The sequence below is a fragment of the Scylla paramamosain genome, chromosome 18, assembly GCF_035594125.1.
Source record: "Scylla paramamosain isolate STU-SP2022 chromosome 18, ASM3559412v1, whole genome shotgun sequence".
Taxonomy (NCBI): domain Eukaryota; kingdom Metazoa; phylum Arthropoda; class Malacostraca; order Decapoda; family Portunidae; genus Scylla; species Scylla paramamosain.
The window spans coordinates 10,556,060-10,577,149 of record NC_087168.1 but is presented as its reverse complement, the minus strand read 5'-3'; the positions used below and the strand labels follow the sequence as shown (position 1 = coordinate 10,577,149).

At 45.3% G+C, this 21,090-nt stretch overlaps 1 protein-coding gene across 1 annotated transcript in view; it reads left to right on the top strand.

The window, feature by feature from the left end:
• Positions 1–21,090, top strand: part of LOC135109356 (probable methyltransferase-like protein 24) — a 143,897-nt gene that overhangs the window by 82,513 nt on the left and 40,294 nt on the right. Inside the window, exon 3 of the mRNA XM_064020746.1 lies at positions 3,974–4,050. Coding sequence (XP_063876816.1) covers positions 3,974–4,050 — 77 coding nt within the window. The remainder of the gene's footprint in view (positions 1–3,973; positions 4,051–21,090) is intronic.

The following is a 21,090-nucleotide window of genomic DNA, read 5'->3' as shown; positions in this document are numbered from 1 at the left end:
TTAACTTTTTGTAAATAATTAATTTAAAAATTTTCTCATTAACTGATTAGGGACATTGTCATTTTTCCTAGTATAGGATCCCACAACTCCAAGATAACAGAATAATCTGCTACATAAACCACTGTGTATTCAGAGAAAAATAATATGAATTTATATATATATATATATATATATATATATATATATATATATATATATATATATATATATATATATATATATATATATATATATATATATATATATATATATATAGATAGATAGATAGATAGATAGATAGATAGATAGATAGATAGATAGATAGATAGATAGATACTTATATTAAATATTAGGCATAAAGTCATGGCTGGTGGCATCTATCTTTAATTTTAACAACCGCACAAACTAAAGTTGAAAAACAAAGTAAACAAAACAATAACAAAATTATTATCAAAGTTAATAAAGATAATAATCAAATTGAATTTTCATATCAAAAGAAATACTGCAAAACTAATCAAAAAACCGTCCCCACCCCCTTCACCCCTCCCCCGTGTCACCACCATTCTCATTACGGCCAGGAAAGGCATGACATTATAGGGTTACAAAGAACACTGATAGGGAAACGCCTCTGGCCTTTAAAAATCTTTAGTGATGCAAGTTTTTGGTATCTCTTATTGATGCTGTGATCACTTCCGACTGTTTCGTTCTTTCACTGATACTCTTATTTTTGCGCACGAGGGCTTTTGTTTGGGTTCATTGGAACAGTAGTGTCCAAACTGGGGGTCATGGGCCACAGGGGGGGGGCCATACAGTAAAATTTTGGGGGGCCATAAATTGAGGCTATGTATACATAAAAATTCCAAAGCTCACCACACTAGAACAATATGATGTGGAATGAATAAAATTAAAGGCATTGCCGGAGTTTTTTTTCATAATGGACCTAAATAAATGTAGGACTACAGACATTCACTGTAGTCACGAGATGTGATTGGGGGAAAGAGGGGGGCTATGGATGAGGATCATATATGAAAAGTGAGTAAAAATCAGAAGTTTTGGAAACGCTGCATTAAAGGATCTATGATGGCTGATAATAAGAAGAACGTGTTAAGAAAGAACCGTCTCAGTAGCGTAACCTTCCCCTCGAGGCTGTAAAACAATGGGATGGAACGCTTTTGAATTCATCACTCAGACTGCAGGTCGTGCCTTTAATGCATGTGTGAGACTTGATGAAAGTACAATTTTTCATCATGCTGTATGAAATGCTATGTTAATTACATCTTCCCGGTTCATACAATTTGCCATTGCTGGTATTGCGCAAAATGTGTAGTCTTGCAAAGAACTTAGCTAACATCGTCGAATACTGCGCTATGCTATTAAATGTTTAACTGCTAATGTTTCTCTCCAGTCTTATTGATTTATTGTGTAGCAGGTTTCAAGAATAATGTTGGAAGACACGTGTGGTAACAAAGGAAGTGGTGGAATAGATCAGATATTTTAGTGTCTGTAGTTTCATATTTGCTTAGTAAAATAATGAGGGGCTATTCAATGAAATAACAGATGTACTCCATATTTTCATTAGCATTCAGAGGATTAACTCTATGAATGCTATATGATTTGTGTTATATTTTACCCAGTCAAAAGAAGTAATCTTTTGCTCACCTCTGATTAGTGTAAAATATGAATCTGTTCATCCATGAGGCGGATTTCCAGTGGGTTTACTGTTTCGCATAGTTCAGCTTATAATATGAGAAGATAATGATATGTAAGAACAAAATTATCCCTCGCACATACGTAAATTATGTTCAGCCAGCGCCTGTGATCTTGGCAATCTAGTAATTAATGCCTTTAGTGCATACCTTCTGCTGCTTCCTGCGTCTGTCTCGCCAAACCAGGAGGGAAAAAATAAGTAATTGTAGGCACCTGAACACAGGACAGTAACAACTGAATGATCTAATGCACCATCAGCACATCACCACAGACGGCTCGTAACACATCCATTGCTCATCCACTGAAACATAAAGGCATGGTAACATAAGGGAAGCAGCAAGAAACCAGTAAACCTAAAGATCGCAGTCCATGTCTGAAACATACATACATATGTATATTTACCTAACATCACTATGCAAAAATTTATGTGATCTTTCAAAGTTCCATACTGGCTCAGCACGAAGAACAAGATTACTATGCATGTCTATTCCAGTCATCTACTACGCTCTTTGCGACCTGCTTTTTTTTTCTCTCAATTATTAATTAATTGTTATTATTCTTTCTTTCTTTCCTTCTTTATTTCTTTCTTTCTTTCTTTATTCATTTATTTTATTTTATTGATTTATTATTATTATTATTTTATTATTTTGGTGAAGTATTGTTGATATTCTTTGCCCTTGAAGTTGGTCGAACAGTAATGTTTTGCTTTCTACTGATTAATGTGCACGTTTTCCGGAGTCGATGACACCCGAGGGAGTGTTTTGATAGCGACAACATAACTTATGATGATAGAGATGAAGTTAGTCACACTTGGTCACTATAAACTGCTTAACGTCCGTCTTAATAAGTTCGAGTTTAGTAATACACTTCTTCCTCTTTTTTTTTCATCACATTGTAACCAACTGTAGAATTGCCCTCCTACTCTCTGGGCAGTTATCGGAAATTAAATGTCTGACATCACCTTGTGCTACAAGATTCAAGTAACGCCTTCAGATAAACAGTAACTCACACACACACACACACACACACACACACACACACACACACAAACACACACACATTCAAACAGGTCACATATAAGAAAAAGGCAAGTAATGTGAAATAATTCTGACTGTGATCCAGAGTAACAATCGCCAGAGGTGTACGATGTCAGGCAGTGGCCAATTCCTGAGCGGAAACAATATGGAGTCTTTACGTTATCCTGCATTTTGTTGTATCATCCGTATGTTCATCGTTTGCATTCCAATGCCATCATCCCTCATGCTGATTTCCTCTGTGTTTTATCTGTGCTGAGGACGCCTCAAGACGCTCGCAGAAGGACTATTTCCAAATCACCAAAAAATATGAAAAGTGTTCTCATGGATCTTTTTATTTTCAATGATGAAGCGAAATCATCATTGAGCTCTTTCTTAAATTATGAAAACAGACTTGAAAACCAAAGAACTTCCACTAGACCCTGCTGAAAATAGTGCATCCAAAACTTTTGAGAATCTATTTTTTTAGCTACCGTCAACTTATCTGTAACCACACTTATTTTGTACTCCAGGCACAGGCTGTATAAATGTATTTCTTGTGAGACACTTATCAAGTTCTCTGGTGTACTCAAAAGTTCATAAGTTTGATGGTTTATACTTCTTATAGGATCTGTTCGTGTTTGGTTTATATTGGGCCACCCTAATATTTACCTCCGTTTTCTATGAAACACGCAAGCACGGTCTTAAAGATTGAATGGCATTCTATAATATTACCATATAATCTTTTCGTTTCTTGACTTTTCTGAGAATTTGTGTGCATAACTTTATTTCTATAAATATATAGTTATCTCGGCTTTAGATAAGGAAGCTGACACACACAGCCTTTACTGGACACGAAGGTTGCGAGAAGTCCCCCGCCCGCCGCAGTGAAAGGGTGAGGTGACCAGGAAAATGTACCAGGAAAAAGTGTTGGAATTTTGACATTACGCAGTGAGAAGAGAAACACCTTGATTATCAACAGTCCTGTGGCTCATCATTTCTGCTTTCAACTCCTGACGGGATGAAGCAGGTTCTTAGGTTCAGCTCTTGAGTTGTAATAATTACAGGTGTCCCTTTAGCTAGACGCCTCAGAAGGGACAATACCTCCAAACTTACCCAAAGAGACGCGCACCGAAATATTTACTGAAATATGTTGACCCTCAAACAGCGCCCTCACCCATTCCCCCTGATAGTAATGCCCCCTATTGCCCTCACCACCGCCACCACCACCACCACTACCACCACCACGATGTCAGTGACTATTCTTTCTTCAGGTGACTTTCGCGCAGAGAAGAGCTCTGCCCCTGGGCTTCCTGTGCGGCGTGCTGGCGGGATTCACTGTCTTCTCTCTGTGAGTAAATACTACCATTGCTCCTGTGTGTATATTGAAGTCTCGAAAAAAAAAAATAGATAAATACATGCAATCAAACCTAAGATGTAAGCGTATATATATATATATATATATATATATATATATATATATATATATATATATATATATATATATATATATATATATATATATATATATATATATAAAACTCTGCGGATGCGAAGCCGAGTATGTTTTTATCGTAAAGTACAGTTGCAGATAAATTTGTAAGGCCTAAAATATTAATATTTGTGGATTACTTTTACCTTCATACCTGAAGGTATGAAGATGCGGATTACTTTTACCTTCATACCCGTGGCAGCGGATGTGGATGTGGATCAGTTTTACATATCACCTTCATACAGAGTGAGTCGTATCTGCGACACAAAGCTCCACAAGGGAAAGAGTGAAGAGGAAGAAATATAGATAAATAGAAAAAGAGATATATTAAGAAGTAATAAAATGCACAGATACGAGTATTTTGAGATTGTATAAACAGAAAATGTAATCGGGGAAGGGGAGTACAGTGGGCAAGGTGATGGAGGGAGTAGAAGTGGGAAGGGAGGAATGTACGGATGGAAAACGAAGAGGAATATGGTGCAGGAAAAACGGGATAAATATACGTACTACGTCCTCTCTCTCATTCCTTTCCTCTCCCTTCCTCCTCCGCCTTGCCTCAAACCTCTCTCCCTGTTCCTTCCCCTGCCCTTATCTGCACTAGACAAAGTGACAAGGGAGACCTCATTCCCTCCCCATCTCACTCACTCCATGACACTCACTCTCCGTACTTCCTCACTCTCTCTAAGTCTTGTATAATTCCATTGTCATTCTTACTCAGTCTCTTCTACTTAGTAATTTTCATGATTCTTTTTACTCTCTCATTCTTACACTTCATCTTTCGCCAACTTTCACACTCACTCTTGTTTGACTTCTCTCACTCACACTGACTCTCACTCAGTCTCACTCACACTCACACTTAATCTTTCACTTATTGTCATATTTTAACGCACATTTGTTTTCTCCTTCACCTTAGCTCTCACTCATCCTTATTCTTACTGACTCCTTCCTATCTTCAGCTAATCTTATCCTATTAAGGGGAGTACAGGGGCCAAGGAGATGGAGGGAGTAAAAGTAGGAATGGTGGGGATGTGGGTGAATAGAGGTAGAGCGAAAAAGAACAGGGCACAGGAAAAACAGCATGGCTTCACGAAGGGGAAGTCTTGCCTGACAAATTTGTTAAGTTTTTACAGTAAGGTGTACGAGGCAGTAGATAGTGGTGATAGTTATGATATCTTATATCTGGACTTTAGTAAAGCATTTGACAAGGTACCCCATCAAAGGCTCCTGAGAAAGGTTAGGGCACACGGGATAGATGGGAAGGTGTTAGGCTGGATAGGGTCATGGCTTAGTGACGGCGACAGAGAGTGGTAATAAACGGCTCGAAATCCGAGTGGGGTCATGTAATTAGTGGGGTGCCGCAGGGATCAGTATTAGGGCCATTGTTATTTCTAATATATATCAATGACTTGGATAGTGGAATTAGTAGTGATGTTAGTAAATTTGCGGATGACACAAAGATACTCGTAGATAGATTAATTAGGTCAGAATCGGATGCCATCGCCTTGCAGGCAGATTTAGAGAGAATGAATGAATGGACGGATAGATGGCAAATGCAATTTAATATCAATAAATGCAAAGTACTTAGCGTAGGTAGAGGAAACCCACACAATAGGTACACATTAAACAACCAAACTCTGGTAGGTACTTTAAGGGTACGAGAAAGATTTAGGAGTTATAGTTAACTCTGAACTCCGTCTAGGGAAACAATGCATAGAAGCCAGAAACAGGGTAAATAGGGTACTAGGATTCATTTTTGGGAGCGTTAAAAGTAGAAGGCTGGAAGTAGTATTAAAGTTATACTTGGCGCTGGTCAGACCTCATCTAGACTATGCTGTGCAGTTCTAGTCCCCACATTACAGGAAAGATATAGGTCTATTAGAATCAGTACAGAGGAAGAAACACATAATGATTATATTTGTTTCAACTACAGGATAATGATTAAAAACAGAGAAATGCAAAGCTATCTGCTAAAATTACCGTGTAGATATTCAAGGTCGTTGTGTCAACTTTCGATGATTCTCTTGACATCTCTTTTGAGCCTGGCACCTCAGTGGGATTTTTTTCTCTCTCTTTTTTTCCCTCTTGGCCAGTGACCCTCTTACGTAAAAAATAAAACAAATAAATAAATAAATAAATGCGCTAATCATAATTTACCGATTGTGAGAGGCCTGTACGACAATACTTATATAGAGGACCGTAAATGTACACAGTGCAATATGAATGGTGTAGGAGACGAATTTCAGTACCTTTTTAAATGTCCCTCTTTTCATAATATACGTAAGCGGTATTTACTGTGTATTTTTTTTAATACATATAAGATATAAGAACTGTTTGCAAGTAAATCTTATAATGTGGCCTTAAACTTGGCAAAATTCCTAACAGAAATAACATAATGTTTTGGGCAGAACTTTACTGTAACTGTTGTGATACCTAAGGGGAGCCATAATAGTATTCTGTAGTCATTATTGCTCCACACTGGGGTATTATAATGTCTATATAGAAACTCATACCCTGTTCATGGTTTGTGCGAGTAAATAAATTTTTTAAACCTTTAAAACACACACACACACACACACACACACACACACACACACACACACGCTCGTACGTACGCATGCACACACACACACACACACACACACACACACACACACACACACACACACAGTTTAGGTGCGCCTAAGGTCTGTCTCACCATCAAAACATTAAAAAAAAAAATATTTAAAAAAAAGAAACTCTAGGTAAGTCCCACTCCCCATTCCATGCAGAGCATGTCTAGTGATCTAGGTGGAAGCCGCCAGGAATGTGAGAAGAGAAAACCGACAGGTAACCGTCAGCAGTTGCAAGTCCTTTAATCTCTTAACTCGCCAGAGATAGAGAAGAGAAAACCGACAGGTAACCGTCAGCAGTTGCAAGTCCTTTAATCTCTTAACTCTTTTTGTTCACCAGCTAAGGTTGTATTTATAGCCACTTGTTAGACTGGTTAAACTCTCTCTAACTTTATTTAACAAAACATGAACATGTACACCAGAAATACTGAACATAAAAAAATGATTTACATAAAGATATGGACAAAGAGAGTGAATGTGTGTGTGTATGTCTGTGTGAAGAAAGGAGTAATATGATGTATAGAAAAGACGTGTAACGTATGTGTCGAAAAGCGTGCACAGAATGTGTATGTATAAAAAATAAGGAAGAAGAGATGAAAGACGAAAAATCTGTGCAGTAGAAAGAGAACGGGAGGCTGAAAACATATAAGAGAAAACGGAGTGCTTGGAGCGGTGACTTGTGTTTACATTACTGGTTCTGAGAAGCGCGTAAGCTTTAGTGTACCCTGAATATGAGAGAAAATGGGATGTTTCTATGGCTGACTAGATTATTTGCTACATAACTTCCCCCGAGTGAGGAGGCACGACGAACGATACGTGCTGCTTAGCCGTGGCGCGTGGTGCTGAAGGCGTGGCCGGCGATGTCGGGTCGTGAGGTGCCGTCGGGGTGTGCAGGATGTAGGCGGGCTTGACTCGGTCTATGGCTATGACGTCAGAAGAGCCGTTTCTGTTGATGGTGATGTTTTTCCTCGTCCTGCGGAGGACCTCGAAGGGGCCTTCGTAGGGGCGCTGTAGTGGTTTACGGACAGCGTCAACCCTGACGAAGACGTGTGTGCAGTCTTCGAGGTCCTGGCTGACGAAGGTCTTGGCGGGGTGCGTGCGAGGTTGCACCGGCTGCAGGCTTCTCATCGACTCCTTAAGACTGCTGGCGAAGTCTTGGACGCTGCAGGGGCCGGCGTCGGGTGAGCTGGTAAGGAGCTCGCCAGGGAGTCGAAGAGTGGTGCCGTATACGAGCTCGGCAGAAGAGTGGTGAAGGTCCTGCTTGAGGGACGTCCGGATGCCGAGGAGGACGAGGGGTAAGGTGGCGTTCCACTTCTCGCGTTGGTCGCTGGAAGCCATCAGTGACGACTTCAGCTGGCGGTGGAAACGTTCCACTGTAGCGTTGGCCTGAGGATGGTAGCTGGCAGTCCTGTATCGTCGAATGCCGAGTAGTGTCATCAGTTTGTTCCAGACACTGGACTCAAACTGGCCGCCGCGGTCAGAAGTGAGGCTGACAGGAACACCGAAGCGTGAGATCCACGTGCTGATAAAGGCACGTGCAACGGTGTCAGTGGAGATGTCAGTCAGTGGTGCAGCTTCTGGCCAGCGAGTGAAGCGGTCGACACAGGTGAGGATGTAGCGGTAGCCGTCGGAGTGAGGAAGAGGGCCAACAAGGTCGATATGGACGTGTTCGAAGCGTGTGGAGACTGGCGTGAAGGTGGCTGTAGGGGAGCGTGTGTGCCGCGTCACCTTGGAGGCCTGACAGGTGGTGCACCTACGTGTCCAGTCTCTCACGTCCTTGTTGATGGCGGTCCAGATGAATCGGGACGTCATCATGTGTTGTGAAGCTCTGATGCCAGGATGTGAGAGGTCGTGCAGCTGACGGAAGAGTGGATACCTGTGCCGTTGAGGCAGGTATGGTCTGACGGTGTTGGTCGAGACGTCAGCGTAGATGTGCACTTGAGTGCCTGGTAGCTGTACTCTCTTCATCTGTAGTGCGGCGTTTTCTTTCAGTTGCTGCAGCTCGGCGTCAGCGGCCTGATCGGCAGCAATGGCGGCGTAATCGATGAGAGAGGTAGATGTGGCACAGATGTTGCGTGACAGGGCATCGGCTGGGGCGTTATCTTCACCTTTCACGTAACGGAGGTCCGTGGTGAACTGAGAGATGAAGTCTACGTGGCGCAGTTGACGTGGTGAGTAGGATGACTTGTTCTTGATGAAGGTGCTCGTCAGCGGCTTGTGGTCAGTGTAGATATGAAACTGACGTCCTTCGACAAAGTACTGGAAGTGCTTCAATGCCTTGTAGATGGCGAGGAGCTCTTTGTCGAAGGCGCTGTACTTCTTCTCGGCAGTGTTGAGTTTCTTGGAGAAGAAGGCGACGGGTTTCCAGGCACCGTCGATGTGTTGCTGTAGCACTGCTCCAACTCCGGTGTCTGAGGCGTCCGTGGCGATGGAAGTAGGGGCGTCTGGGGCAGGGAAACTGAGCGCTGTGGATGTGAGCGCCTTCCGGGCAGCGAGGAAAGCGTCCTCAGCTGCGGGCGTCCAGGCAAGGGTGACGGACTGGCCTCGTTTGGCTGGCTTCACTAAGGCGTAGAGAGGCTGGAGGAGGAGCGCGCATCGGGGAATGAACCTGTGGTAATAGTTCAGCATCCCGAGGAACTGCTTCAACTGGCGCTGAGTTGTGGGCTTCGGGAAATTCTGGATGGCAGTACAGCGACTTGCAGTTGGGGTGAAGCCTGAGGAGGACACAGTGTGGCTGAGGAAGTCGACTGAAGGCACGCCGAACACGGACTTGTCGGCGTTGACCTGGATGCCGTAGTCCTTCAGACGAGTGAAGACTTGCTCGAGGTGTTGGCGATGAGCAGCGTCGTCTGGGCTGGCAACAAGAATGTCATCGACGTAAGTGAAGCAGAACTGCAGTCCTCGCAAAACTTCGTCCATGAAGCGCTGGAATGTTTGAGCAGCGTTCTTGAGACCGAAGGGCATCCTAGTGTATTCATATAGTCCGAAGGGCGTGATTATGGCCGTCTTCGGGATGTCCTCGGGGTTGATGGGGATCTGATGGAAGGCCTTTACGAGGTCGATCCTGGAGAAAATTGTAGAGCCGTGCAGTTGTGAGGAAAACTCCTGAATGTTAGGCACTGGATACCTGTCCATCTCGGTGCGGGAGTTTAGGGCTCTGTAGTCCCCGCAAGGGCGTATGTCACCGTTTTTCTTGGGGACGACGTGAAGCGCAGACGACCAGTTGCTGGAGCTTGGGCGGATGATGCCTTGCTGCATCAGAGACTCAAACTCGGCCCTGACCTGTTTGTAGCGTTCTGGTGCTAAGCGACGAGCCTTGGCGAAAACAGGTGGTCCGGTGGTCTCTATGTAGTGCAGGACGTGATGTTTCACTGGCTGCGTGGCTGAGTATGGCTGTGTTAGTGTTGGGAAACCCTTGAGGATGGCGGCGAAGGGGTTATCTCGGCAGACTGCGGAGATTCCGGTGCTCTCGCCAGGTGCCGTTCGGCCACGGGTCCGCAGGGAAGTGAGACGATCCAGCAGCGTGCCGTGCTTCAAGTCGACTAGGAGGTCGTGGTGGCGTAGGAAATCGGCGCCTAGGATGGGTTGGGTCACAGCTGCCACGTAAAAGGTCCAGTCGAAGGAGCGGCGGAGGTTGAGTTCGAGGTGTAGTGTCTGCCGCGCGTACACAGGGATTTTCGAGGCGTTGGCTGCATAGAGGTGCGTGGTTACAGGCAACCTCTTCTGGCTGTCTGTGGCAGGCAGGACACTGACCTCAGCGCCGGTGTCGACGAGGAACTTAATTCCGGTGCGTCGGTCGTAGACGTGAAGTAGCTGTGACTTGGGCTGGCGGATCGTACGCGCCGTGAACGTCCGCCCGTTTAGTTTGACGCCGGGGTGGTGTTGTAAGTGCAGGGTTGGGTGCACTTAATGGCCTCGCTACCGAACCTGCTGTGGTAGTAGCAGACGCCCTGGGTTCGTGTAGTGCTACGCGACCGAGAGCGGTAGCGAGGGCATCGAGGTGACGGTGGGCGGCGACGCTGGCGGGTATTTAGCTGTTCCTGCATCGCGCTGACCTGCAGGGCCAGCTGCGACACAATGTGGGTGAGTTGCTGGACGTCTGCTGTGTTAGTGACAGTGGCGACTGAAGACGGTGGCGTTGCCGACGGAACTGTCGACATATAGTCGTCAGCCAGCTGCGCGAGGTCTGGCGCAAGGCGTTTGAGGACGGCTTGCCTGAGGTCGTCGTAGGGATTGTCCGAAGAGGGGGCTTTCGCGATGGCGTCAGAGACTTGCAAGAGGACCTCGGGTGGCAGGAGAGTGCAGGCGTGAGTGAACTGTTTCAAGGCCTCAGTGATGTTGTTTGCCTTGAAGTTCAGCTCCAAGATGGTAAACCACATGTTGGGGTCGTGGCTGTTGAAGGCTGGAGCCCTGAAGGGGGGAGCTGGGGAGGCGGTGTCCGGTGGAGCCATGGCCGTTTCTTGTTGCTGGCGTGCGATGGGGCCTGGTGGCTTGTTATGCGAGTCGTGGAGCAGGGTGTAGTGACGCCTGTCGGCGAGGCGCGGGCTCCTCCGGCGCCAGGTGCCAGTGAGAGGTGGCAAGGGACGCCTGCTGGGCGCCACTGTGCAGTGCTGAGGGTGTGACAGCGATGGTCCTAGGCACGTACTTTACCACACTCGCACTTACGGCTTGGAACGCACTGCCGTGAACGAAGTGTGTAGTCTGTGTGTGTGTGTGTGTGAGTGCGTGTATGTGTAGGTGTTGGTGTCTGGCACACGGGGGTTGGTACGCGCTGATGCACACTAGGGAGTTTTCTAGGGGCAGGGGTTAACACACACAGGGGGAGGGTGGACGACGGGGGAGAGGGGAGGGACGGTCGGGAGCACTAACACTTTGGTGGGGGAACGTTGCAGGGAACGCCGCCCTGTTGTCGAGCGGAAGACGGGAGTACCGGTGCAGGGGGCGCCGCCCTGTTGTAGAGAAGCGAAATCAGGGCCAGTGGGATCACGGCCGGGTGGCGGTGACCGTGCGTGGTGAGCCGGAGAGGTGTTGCTGCTGCTGTGGTGGTGATGGAGGCTGGGCAGCAGGTGTGGCAGGGGTGGCAGGTGACCAGGCAGCAGGTGGAGTTGGCGCGGTGGGTCACGGCAGCAGGAGAGGGAGTGACCTGGTGGCGGTGGTGAGGCGGCAGGTGAGCGTGGCCTCAGTGGCCTGGGTGGCTGGCGAGGCGTGGTGAGTCACAGCTGGGAGAGAGGGTGGCTGGTGACTGGTGAGGCAGCGGCGGTGACCACGGTTGCTGGGCTGGGTGACGGTGTGTGTGTGTCACGTGGCGGCTGGCCGGGCTGGGTGGCGTCGGTGGGTCACGGCTGGGCCAGGCTGGGTGGCGGTTTGGCCGTGGTGGTCCGTGTCAGGCGGGGGCTGACCTGGGCGAGGTACCTATAGCTGTGGCGACGCTATAGTGCTAAAGAACCTGGGACACAGCATTGGTGGAGCTGGCCACTACGGTCTAACTCCGAGTCACCATTTCTAGTGATCTAGGTGGAAGCCGCCAGGAATGTGAGAAGAGAAAACCGACAGGTAACCGTCAGCAGTTGCAAGTCCTTTAATCTCTTAACTCGCCAGAGATAGAGAAGAGAAAACCGACAGGTAACCGTCAGCAGTTGCAAGTCCTTTAATCTCTTAACTCTTTTTGTTCACCAGCTAAGGTTGTATTTATAGCCACTTGTTAGACTGGTTAAACTCTCTCTAACTTTATTTAACAAAACATGAACATGTACACCAGAAATACTGAACATAAAAAAATGATTTACATAAAGATATGGACAAAGAGAGTGAATGTGTGTGTGTATGTCTGTGTGAAGAAAGGAGTAATATGATGTATAGAAAAGACGTGTAACGTATGTGTCGAAAAGCGTGCACAGAATGTGTATGTATAAAAAATAAGGAAGAAGAGATGAAAGACGAAAAATCTGTGCAGTAGAAAGAGAACGGGAGGCTGAAAACATATAAGAGAAAACGGAGTGCTTGGAGCGGTGACTTGTGTTTACATTACTGGTTCTGAGAAGCGCGTAAGCTTTAGTGTACCCTGAATATGAGAGAAAATGGGATGTTTCTATGGCTGACTAGATTATTTGCTACACATGTACCTTAAAACGCTTTGTTGTATCATAAAAATTGTTTTTTTTTCAAATCCCAGAGATGATCAGTCAGGTTCTCTCTGTCTTCATAATTGAAGATATAGAATTCTTGATATACTCTCATCAGATCAATCGGAGGAGGCAGTACACACCTGCCGAAACGATAATTACTCCCTGTGAGGTCTAAAGCACTGTTCACGGGGTGCTGTGAGCTTATCATTAAACCCAGCTGTGACCTCACTGAACGTTTCCCTTTGTGTCTCACAACACGAGGGGGCAGTCACAGCCTGCCCTCTAAAGACAACTCTCTTCCTTCACATAAAGCTACAAGCTACTAATAACACATACACCCTTCACTCAAAAATTTCAAAATTATCATGGCGACTCGTAGACCAGCCTCAGAGTCCCCATCTGGAGAGGGGACCATAAATTTCCCCAGGTCGGACTGCCTTTCTGTCGACGACCCTAAGTGTCTTGACACCCCCCTCAACTTTTTCTTCATTAACTTCTGCAACATTCGCTGTCTAAGATCTTTAGAACACCACTTCTCCTCTTCTAAACCTCATCTTCTTTTCCTCACTGAAACTCAGGTGTCTGGGTCAACTGACAGTAGCTCCTTTTCTGTTCCCTCCTACTTTCTCTATCCTCATTTTCGATCCAAAGCTGGATGCTGCGTTTATGTGCGCAATAACTTAACCTGCTCTCGTGCCCACGCTCTTGAATCTTCCGAGTTTTCCACCATCTGGCTACGACTACAGAGTCACTCTCAAACTAAATTTATCTGTGCTGTATACCTCTCACCTAACTCCTCTGACTATAAGAAATTCTTTGACTACTTAACTTCCAAAGTGGAGCACATTCTGATCCACTTCCCTTTTACAGAGATCTCCATTCTTGGAGACTTCAATGTTCACCACCAGCTTTGGCTTTCCCTCCACTGACCATCCTGGTGAACTAGCCTACAACTTTGCTATCCTCCACGACCTAGAGTAATTGGTGCAATACCCTACTCATATGCCTGACCTTCTTGGAGATACGCCCAATATTCTTGATCTTTTCTTGACCTCTAATCCTTCTGCTTATGCTGTCACCCTTTCTTCTCCGTTGGGCTCCTTTGATCACAATATCATATCTGTATCTTGTCCTATTGCTTCAATCCCTCCTCAAGATCCCCTAAACGAAGGTGCCTCTGGCATTTTGCCTCTGCTGGTTGGGGGGACCTGAGGAGGTATTTTACTGATTTTCCTTGGAATGACTACTGCTTCCGTGTCAGAGACCCGTCTTTGTGTGCTGAGCATAACAGAGGTGATAATGTCTGGCATGGAGGCGTACATTCCTCACTCTTTTTCTCGACCTAAACCTTCCAAACCTTGGTTTAACACAGCTTGTTCTCGTGCTATACATGATAGAGAGGTGGCTCACAAAAGGTACTTAAGCCTTCCATCACCAGAATCCCATACACTTTATATTTCTGCCCGGAACCATGCCAAGTCTGTTCTCTAAGTAGCCAAAAACCCCTTCATTAATAGAAAGTGTCAAAACCTTTCAAGGTATAACTTCCCTCGTGACTTCTGGCATCTAGCCAAAAATATCTCCAATAACTTTGCTTCTTCTTCTGCTGTGGTAGACGGTCACTGTTCTTCTAAATCTATTAACAGTGGTGTTCTGTCCTGTCACCCACTCTCTTCTTATTATTCATTAATGATCTTCTAAACCAAACTTCTTGTCCTATCCACTCCTATGCTGATGATACCACCCTGCACTTTTCCACGTCTTTTCATAGACGTCCAACATTTCAGAAAGTAAACATTTCACGCAGGGAAGCCACAGAACGCTTGACTTCTGATCTTTCTAAAATTTCTGATTGGGACAGAGCAAACTTGATATTGTTCAGTGCCTCAAAAACTCAATTCCTCCATCTATCAACTCGACACAACCTTCCAGACAATTATCTCCTCTTCTTCAGTGACACTCAACTGTCCCCCTCTTTTACACTGAACATCCTCGGTCTGTCCTTTACTTATAATTTGAACTGGAAACTTCACATCTCATCTCTAGCTAAAACAGCTTCTATGAAGTTAGGTGTTCTGAGACGTCTCCGCCAGTTTTTTCTCATCCCCACCCCCCCAGCTGCTAACTCTGTACAAGGGCCTTATCCGTCCATGTATGGAGTATGCTTCACATGTCTGGGGGTGTTCCACTCATACTGCTCTTCTAGACAGGGTAGAATCAAAAGCTTTTCGTCTCATCAACTCCTCTCCTCTAACTGACTGTCTTCAGCCTCTCTCTCATCGCCGCAATGTTGCATCTCTAGCTGTCTTCTACCGCTGTTTTCATGCTAACTGTTCTTCTGATCTTGCTAACTGCATGCCTCCCCTCCTCTCGCGGCCTCGCTGCACAAGACTTTATTCTTTTTCTCACCCCTATTCTGTCCACCTCTCTAACGCAAGAGTTAACCAGTATTCTCAATCATTCATCCCTTTCTCTGGTAAACTCTGGAACTCCCTGCCTGCTTCTGTATTTCCACCTTCCTATGACTTGAATTCCTTCAAGAGGGAGGTTTCAAGACACTTATCCTTCAATTTTTGACTACCACTTTGGATCCTTTTATGGGACTGGCATTTCAGTGGGCATTTTTTTTTTTTTTTGACTTTTTGTTACCCTTGGCCAATGTCCTTCCTACATAAAAAAAAAAAAAATCATGAAAACACACTTGGATACCAAAAAAATTTCCTCAAGCAACGGTTAAACGCAGTCGTGATAAGACGCCGAAGCGTGTGAGTGCATAAGCGGTGCCTGGCTGTGGTGAAGGGAACAGTGCCGGCTTATGGAAAAGCACACAAGCTTGACCACTTAGTACAGGAAGCAAATGAAAGTTGAGACAGACACAAAAAGAGAGAGAGAAATAAGTTGTGCTGGGACTGAGCTTCATAACTTTAATGCGATACGTGTAGTCAACGATAGGTGAAGACAGACTGGTTTATTGGTATTGGCGCCACAACAACGAGGTGGCGTGGCGCCGCGTGTGGGAGTGCTTGGTTCACGAGGCGAGGGACACCGAACCCTGCAGAGGCAGCAGCTGCCAGAGGAGGTGCCGCCCACCACGCCTTAAGCCCCGCCACCGCGTCAAGGTGACTCCCTTCGGCAGGGGATAGGGATAGGAAAGAAGGAAGGAGAGAGAGGTGCCACTCCCCGGTTTTAAGGAAGTGCCGGGGGGAGGCGAGAAGAAAGAAGGAAGGAAGGAAGGAAGGAAGGAAGGAAGGGAAGAAGTGAAGGAGGAGGGAAAGTCAAGAAGAGAAAGGTTTGGTTTGGGCCCCGAGTAGCAGCGGCGCGCCACCGCCGTGATGAGAGAAGGGGTGACGGTGGCGCCTGAGTGATGGGCCGCCTTCCTATCGGTCTCGGGGGTGACGACTGCTGCCTGCCGCGTGTGTGCTGTGTGGGGTTAGGCAGGGCAGTGCACTATTAAGACTCCCATAGTATGAGCGCGAGTAGGTTGAGCAGGCATCGTGTGCAGGGCAGCCTGGTGAAGGTTCCAGTGCAGGTGTATGAAGTGAGTGACCGCATCCTGATGGCCTCCCGAAGTAGTGTGTCAGGATGCGAGAGGGAGGCCATAGGCTCAGATGACTTCACGGGGACTGCCGGCAGAGTAGGGGGTTCACAGGTGCTGTTAGGGCATGCCAGCGGTGCGGGACTGAAGACTGTCTCCGGTACAACTGATTTTGTTGAATTTGGTAGTGGTGGGGCGCCAAAAACTGGTGGTGAGTGGGAGACGCTCGGCAGGGGAAAGAGAAGAGAAAGAGACGGGTGGGGAGGGCCCGCCGGGGATAGAGAGAGGAGGAGGGGAAAGGATAGAGGGTCCGACGGGCGGGGAGTTCCTGTCGGGAGGAAAGGAGGGGGAAGGGGAAAGAGAAGAGAAAGAGACGGTTGGGGAAGGCCCGCCGGGGATAGTAGGAGGAGGAGGGGAAAGGAAAGGGAGGGGAAATCCGACGGTGAGGGAGGCACCGTCGAAGAGAAAGAGAACCTGCCGGGCGTGACAAAGGCTGGAGTGACTCTATTGAATATGGGATGCGGCACAGCTGCTGAGCCAAAATGCTGTGCCGCAGTGGCGTTGTGTGGATGTCTTCATGCACCTTCCTGGCTTCATGGCCCTTCTTGGCGTCACTGTGGCCCTTCCTGGTGTGCTTATGGTCATTCTTGATGCCATGCTCATGCCATGTTCTTTCTCGCGGTCTTTGTGATCGTCTTTTGGCATCTGGCGTCGGCGTCTGGCGAACTGGAGCTTTGTGCTCTCTTGGGGGTTTGCTGGAGATATTTCTGCGTGGGCGAGAGGAAGTTCGGCGGAAGCAAGAAACCTCAACAAACCTCCCCACCTCGGGGTGATGAACCCCTTCCCAAGGCCAGAACTGGCGCAGGAGGGCTTTGCCGCGCCCTTTGCGACAGGAGGTCGGCCAAGGAGGTTCGGGTGGAGAGATCCGCGGACCCCAGCCCATTCACCTTGCACCTGATGTAGGGTTTGGTCTGGGCCTCTTCGCAGGTGTGGGTGAGGCTTTCTCTGAGGGCAAGGTACAGCACCTCTGTAGGGCCGTCAGGTTGGCTGGTTGTAAGCCGTGGCCCCTCTGGCCTGCTGCCTCGAGCATGCGTCGCGTGTATCATGTCGCTCCAGGAGGCAGGTGTGTGCCAGTTCCTGGTGGTGAGAGACCCGTGCTTTAGTTTAACGAGTGTTTACGCCACCTTGGTGGGTTGCCTCGCGTACCAGCCGAGTAATTCTTCGGGCCTGGGCGCGGCCCCATGCTGCCCACTCTGCTCGGGTGTGGGCAAACTGTTGGGCCTGGGCGCGGCCCCACGAGGCGTACCTGGCCCTGGTCTGGGCCACCCGCTTCTCGTGCTCCGTGTGCTGGATCTTGCCGTAGACAAATTTTTCTCCATACATAACCATTTTGACGCTGAATATTTATTGTTGTGACATCTCATCGGTGTGGCGCGGTGTTTGCAGGTTGAGAGGAAATAGATAGTGAGGGAAGGAGTACAGCTTTTGGTGTGTGAAGATGTGAGGAGAGAGAAGGCACGGTGTGTGGAATGTTTGTTTAGAACACTTACTCTGCCTTTTACTGCCCAACATTCTCTCTCTCTCTCTCTCTCTCTCTCTCTCTCTCTCTCTCTCTCTCTCTCTCTCTCTCTCTCTCTCTCTCTCTCTCTCTGTCTCTCTCTCTCTCTCTCTCTCTCTCTCTCTCTCTCTCTCTCTCTCTCTCTCTCTCTCTCTCTGTCTCTCTCTCCCCATCTGTCTATCTGTTCGTGACATTTCAGTTAAGTTAATCTAAAATTATTATATTTTGTGTGTGTGTGTATATATATATATATATATATATATATATATATATATATATATATATATATATATATATATATATATATATATATATATATATATATATATATATATATATATATATATATATATATATATATATATGTATATATATATATATATATATATATATATATATATATATATATATATATATATATATATATATATATATATATATATATATATATATATATATATATATATATATATATATATATATATATATATATATATATATATATATATATATATATATATATATATATATATATATATATATATATATATATATATATAAAATCTTTTGGAATAGGTATCACGTTCAACTTATTAGGTGGGATTGCATTTGCATTTATTAATCAGTTGTAAGTGGTGTACTAATTTACAGGTGAAATTAAATTCATATTATTCCTTACATTTTTATTTACCTGCTCACCATATTGCATTAGCAGGCCTTTAACACGAAGAAGTAATAAATAAACCTGAAAATTAACGACGAAACAATACTATTCCTCCATCAACCAGAAAATTAACTCGTAGCTCAGGCCACACCCTCCCCAGCATTGCATAAGTTAATCGTCTGTACTGACTGTATGTTTGTATTTTATATAACTGGTAACGTGCTGATTTACATTTCTTCCATCATTGGTGAGAGAGAGAGAGAGAGAGAGAGAGAGAGAGAGAGAGAGAGAGAGAGAGAGAGAGAGAGAGAGAGATCACTGATTCCTTAGTTCATTCATTCATTACACACACACTCTCTCTCTCTCTCTCTCTCTCTCTCTCTCTCTCTCTCTCTCTCTCTCTCTCTCTCTCTCTCTCTCTCTCTCGATTTTGGGGTGTGAAGGTGTGAGAGAGAAGTCACGGTGTGTGGAATGTTTGTTTAGAAAGCTTACTCTGCCTTGTACTGTCGGAGATGTATCTCTGGAATATATTCAACAAGTTTTAGTGAAAGACATAAGGGTTTTCAAGAGTGTCTTTATGATTTAAATTTACACATATTTAACACATATTTTGCATCATCACCAAGAAAAGACCTTGAAAAGCCTTCAATTGTGTCTGTGGCTTTTAGAAATAGTCCAGGTGAGAGAACAAAGTGTTTAAGAATACGGATATCCCATAACATTACAACATCTCAGAGTATTACTGCTAGGTTACATTACACACTACATCCCTGAATATCATTACGTCAATAAATATTAGTATAAACTTCCATTAACGTTACTACATTCCATAACATTACTAGATCCAAAACTGTACGTTGTTATCAAATCCCACCAGTGTTCCGTACATGCATTATATTACAGACCAGAATGGAAAAGATGAGCAGGCAAACAAAAAACACGTGGATCAGCTAATAGGTAAAGGTGGTGGACAGAAAGTGAATGTGAAGAAGGGGACATGGAACACACCACACGCGGTCTGTTCTCTCTCTCTCTCTCTCTCTCTCTCTCTCTCTCTCTCTCTCTCTCTCTCTCTCTCTCTCTCTCTCTCTCTCTCTCTCTCTCTCTCTCTCTCTCTCTCTCTCTCTCTCTCTCTCTCTCTCTCTCTCTCTCTCTCTCTCTCTCTCTCTCCTAATCTGTCAGAACATTATATACAATATAACACACACACACACACACACACACACACACACACACACAAACACACACACCATGCACAGCGTGGCACACGTGAACAGTGATAAGGTCACCATTCCCTTTGTTCCGGGGTGGTTTTGAATTATCAATTACCACTGGACACTGTTCATTAGTATCTTACCTTTATATAATAGGTAAAGTCACTCTTGGTGAGTTTCTGTGGTTTTCAGGTGAATGTCAAAGGTGAACGTATAAAAATAGGTATATTTAGATATATGTACAGAGTTCTGGAGAAGGGTGTGGCGCGTACGGGACAACGGATGTCCTCTGCGTGGTACAGCGTTACACCCTGGCAAGAGACTGCCGGAGCCGGCACAAGGGACGCTTAGCGCCTTCAAAAAGTGCTGACATTAGAAATAGGGGCGGGTTGACCGCACTCACAGTACATGAATATATTCATAATTATTACTCTCTAATTACATAAATAAGGCAAGGGAAAAGCTACTTATAGCTAAGAGTAATACATGCCAAAATACATTAGGGAGAGATTAACTATGGAGAATACTTAGATACTGTAATGTAGGTGCTATCGATTACTTATCCATGGCAATAAAAGGAGTATGGAAAGTTCCATGGTGTGTGTGTGACGTAGGGTGGCGTGATCATATCCGCCCCACCCTTATGCGCCAACACCCACTATTTGCACTTATGCATATATGTATACATACACTTATATTGCTAATCAAGCAAGGCATTATAAATACAATACACATTATTATTAATTATGTGACACCGTTACATCGCTCGGTCACCTACTTGACGCGTCCTCGCGAATACAGTGTACCTAACCATGTTATGTGTATGAAACTCCTTCATTAAGACGTTTACGTCTACTATCAAGATATATATACAAATTTAAGGCTTTCCTAACACACACATATAAGAATATTAACAAAAACATTAAAATAAGGCAAGGTGTCAGGATACTTGGATAGAGAATCCCAGGTTTCAGATATACTGGTAAGGATGTCTCTAGAGCCTCTGAAAACTCTTCTGTGTTTGAGAAGGAAAGAGTGGATAAGGAGTTTGTTATAAAAGAAATCCTTGACTTTGTCAAATTCTCCAGGGAAGTAACAGGGAAAACTCTATATGAAAGGTCTGTCGTAAAAGCTAAATTAATCCTAGAAGGGTAAGTGGTTAGTTTACTAGAACGTACATGACAAGCATCTTGT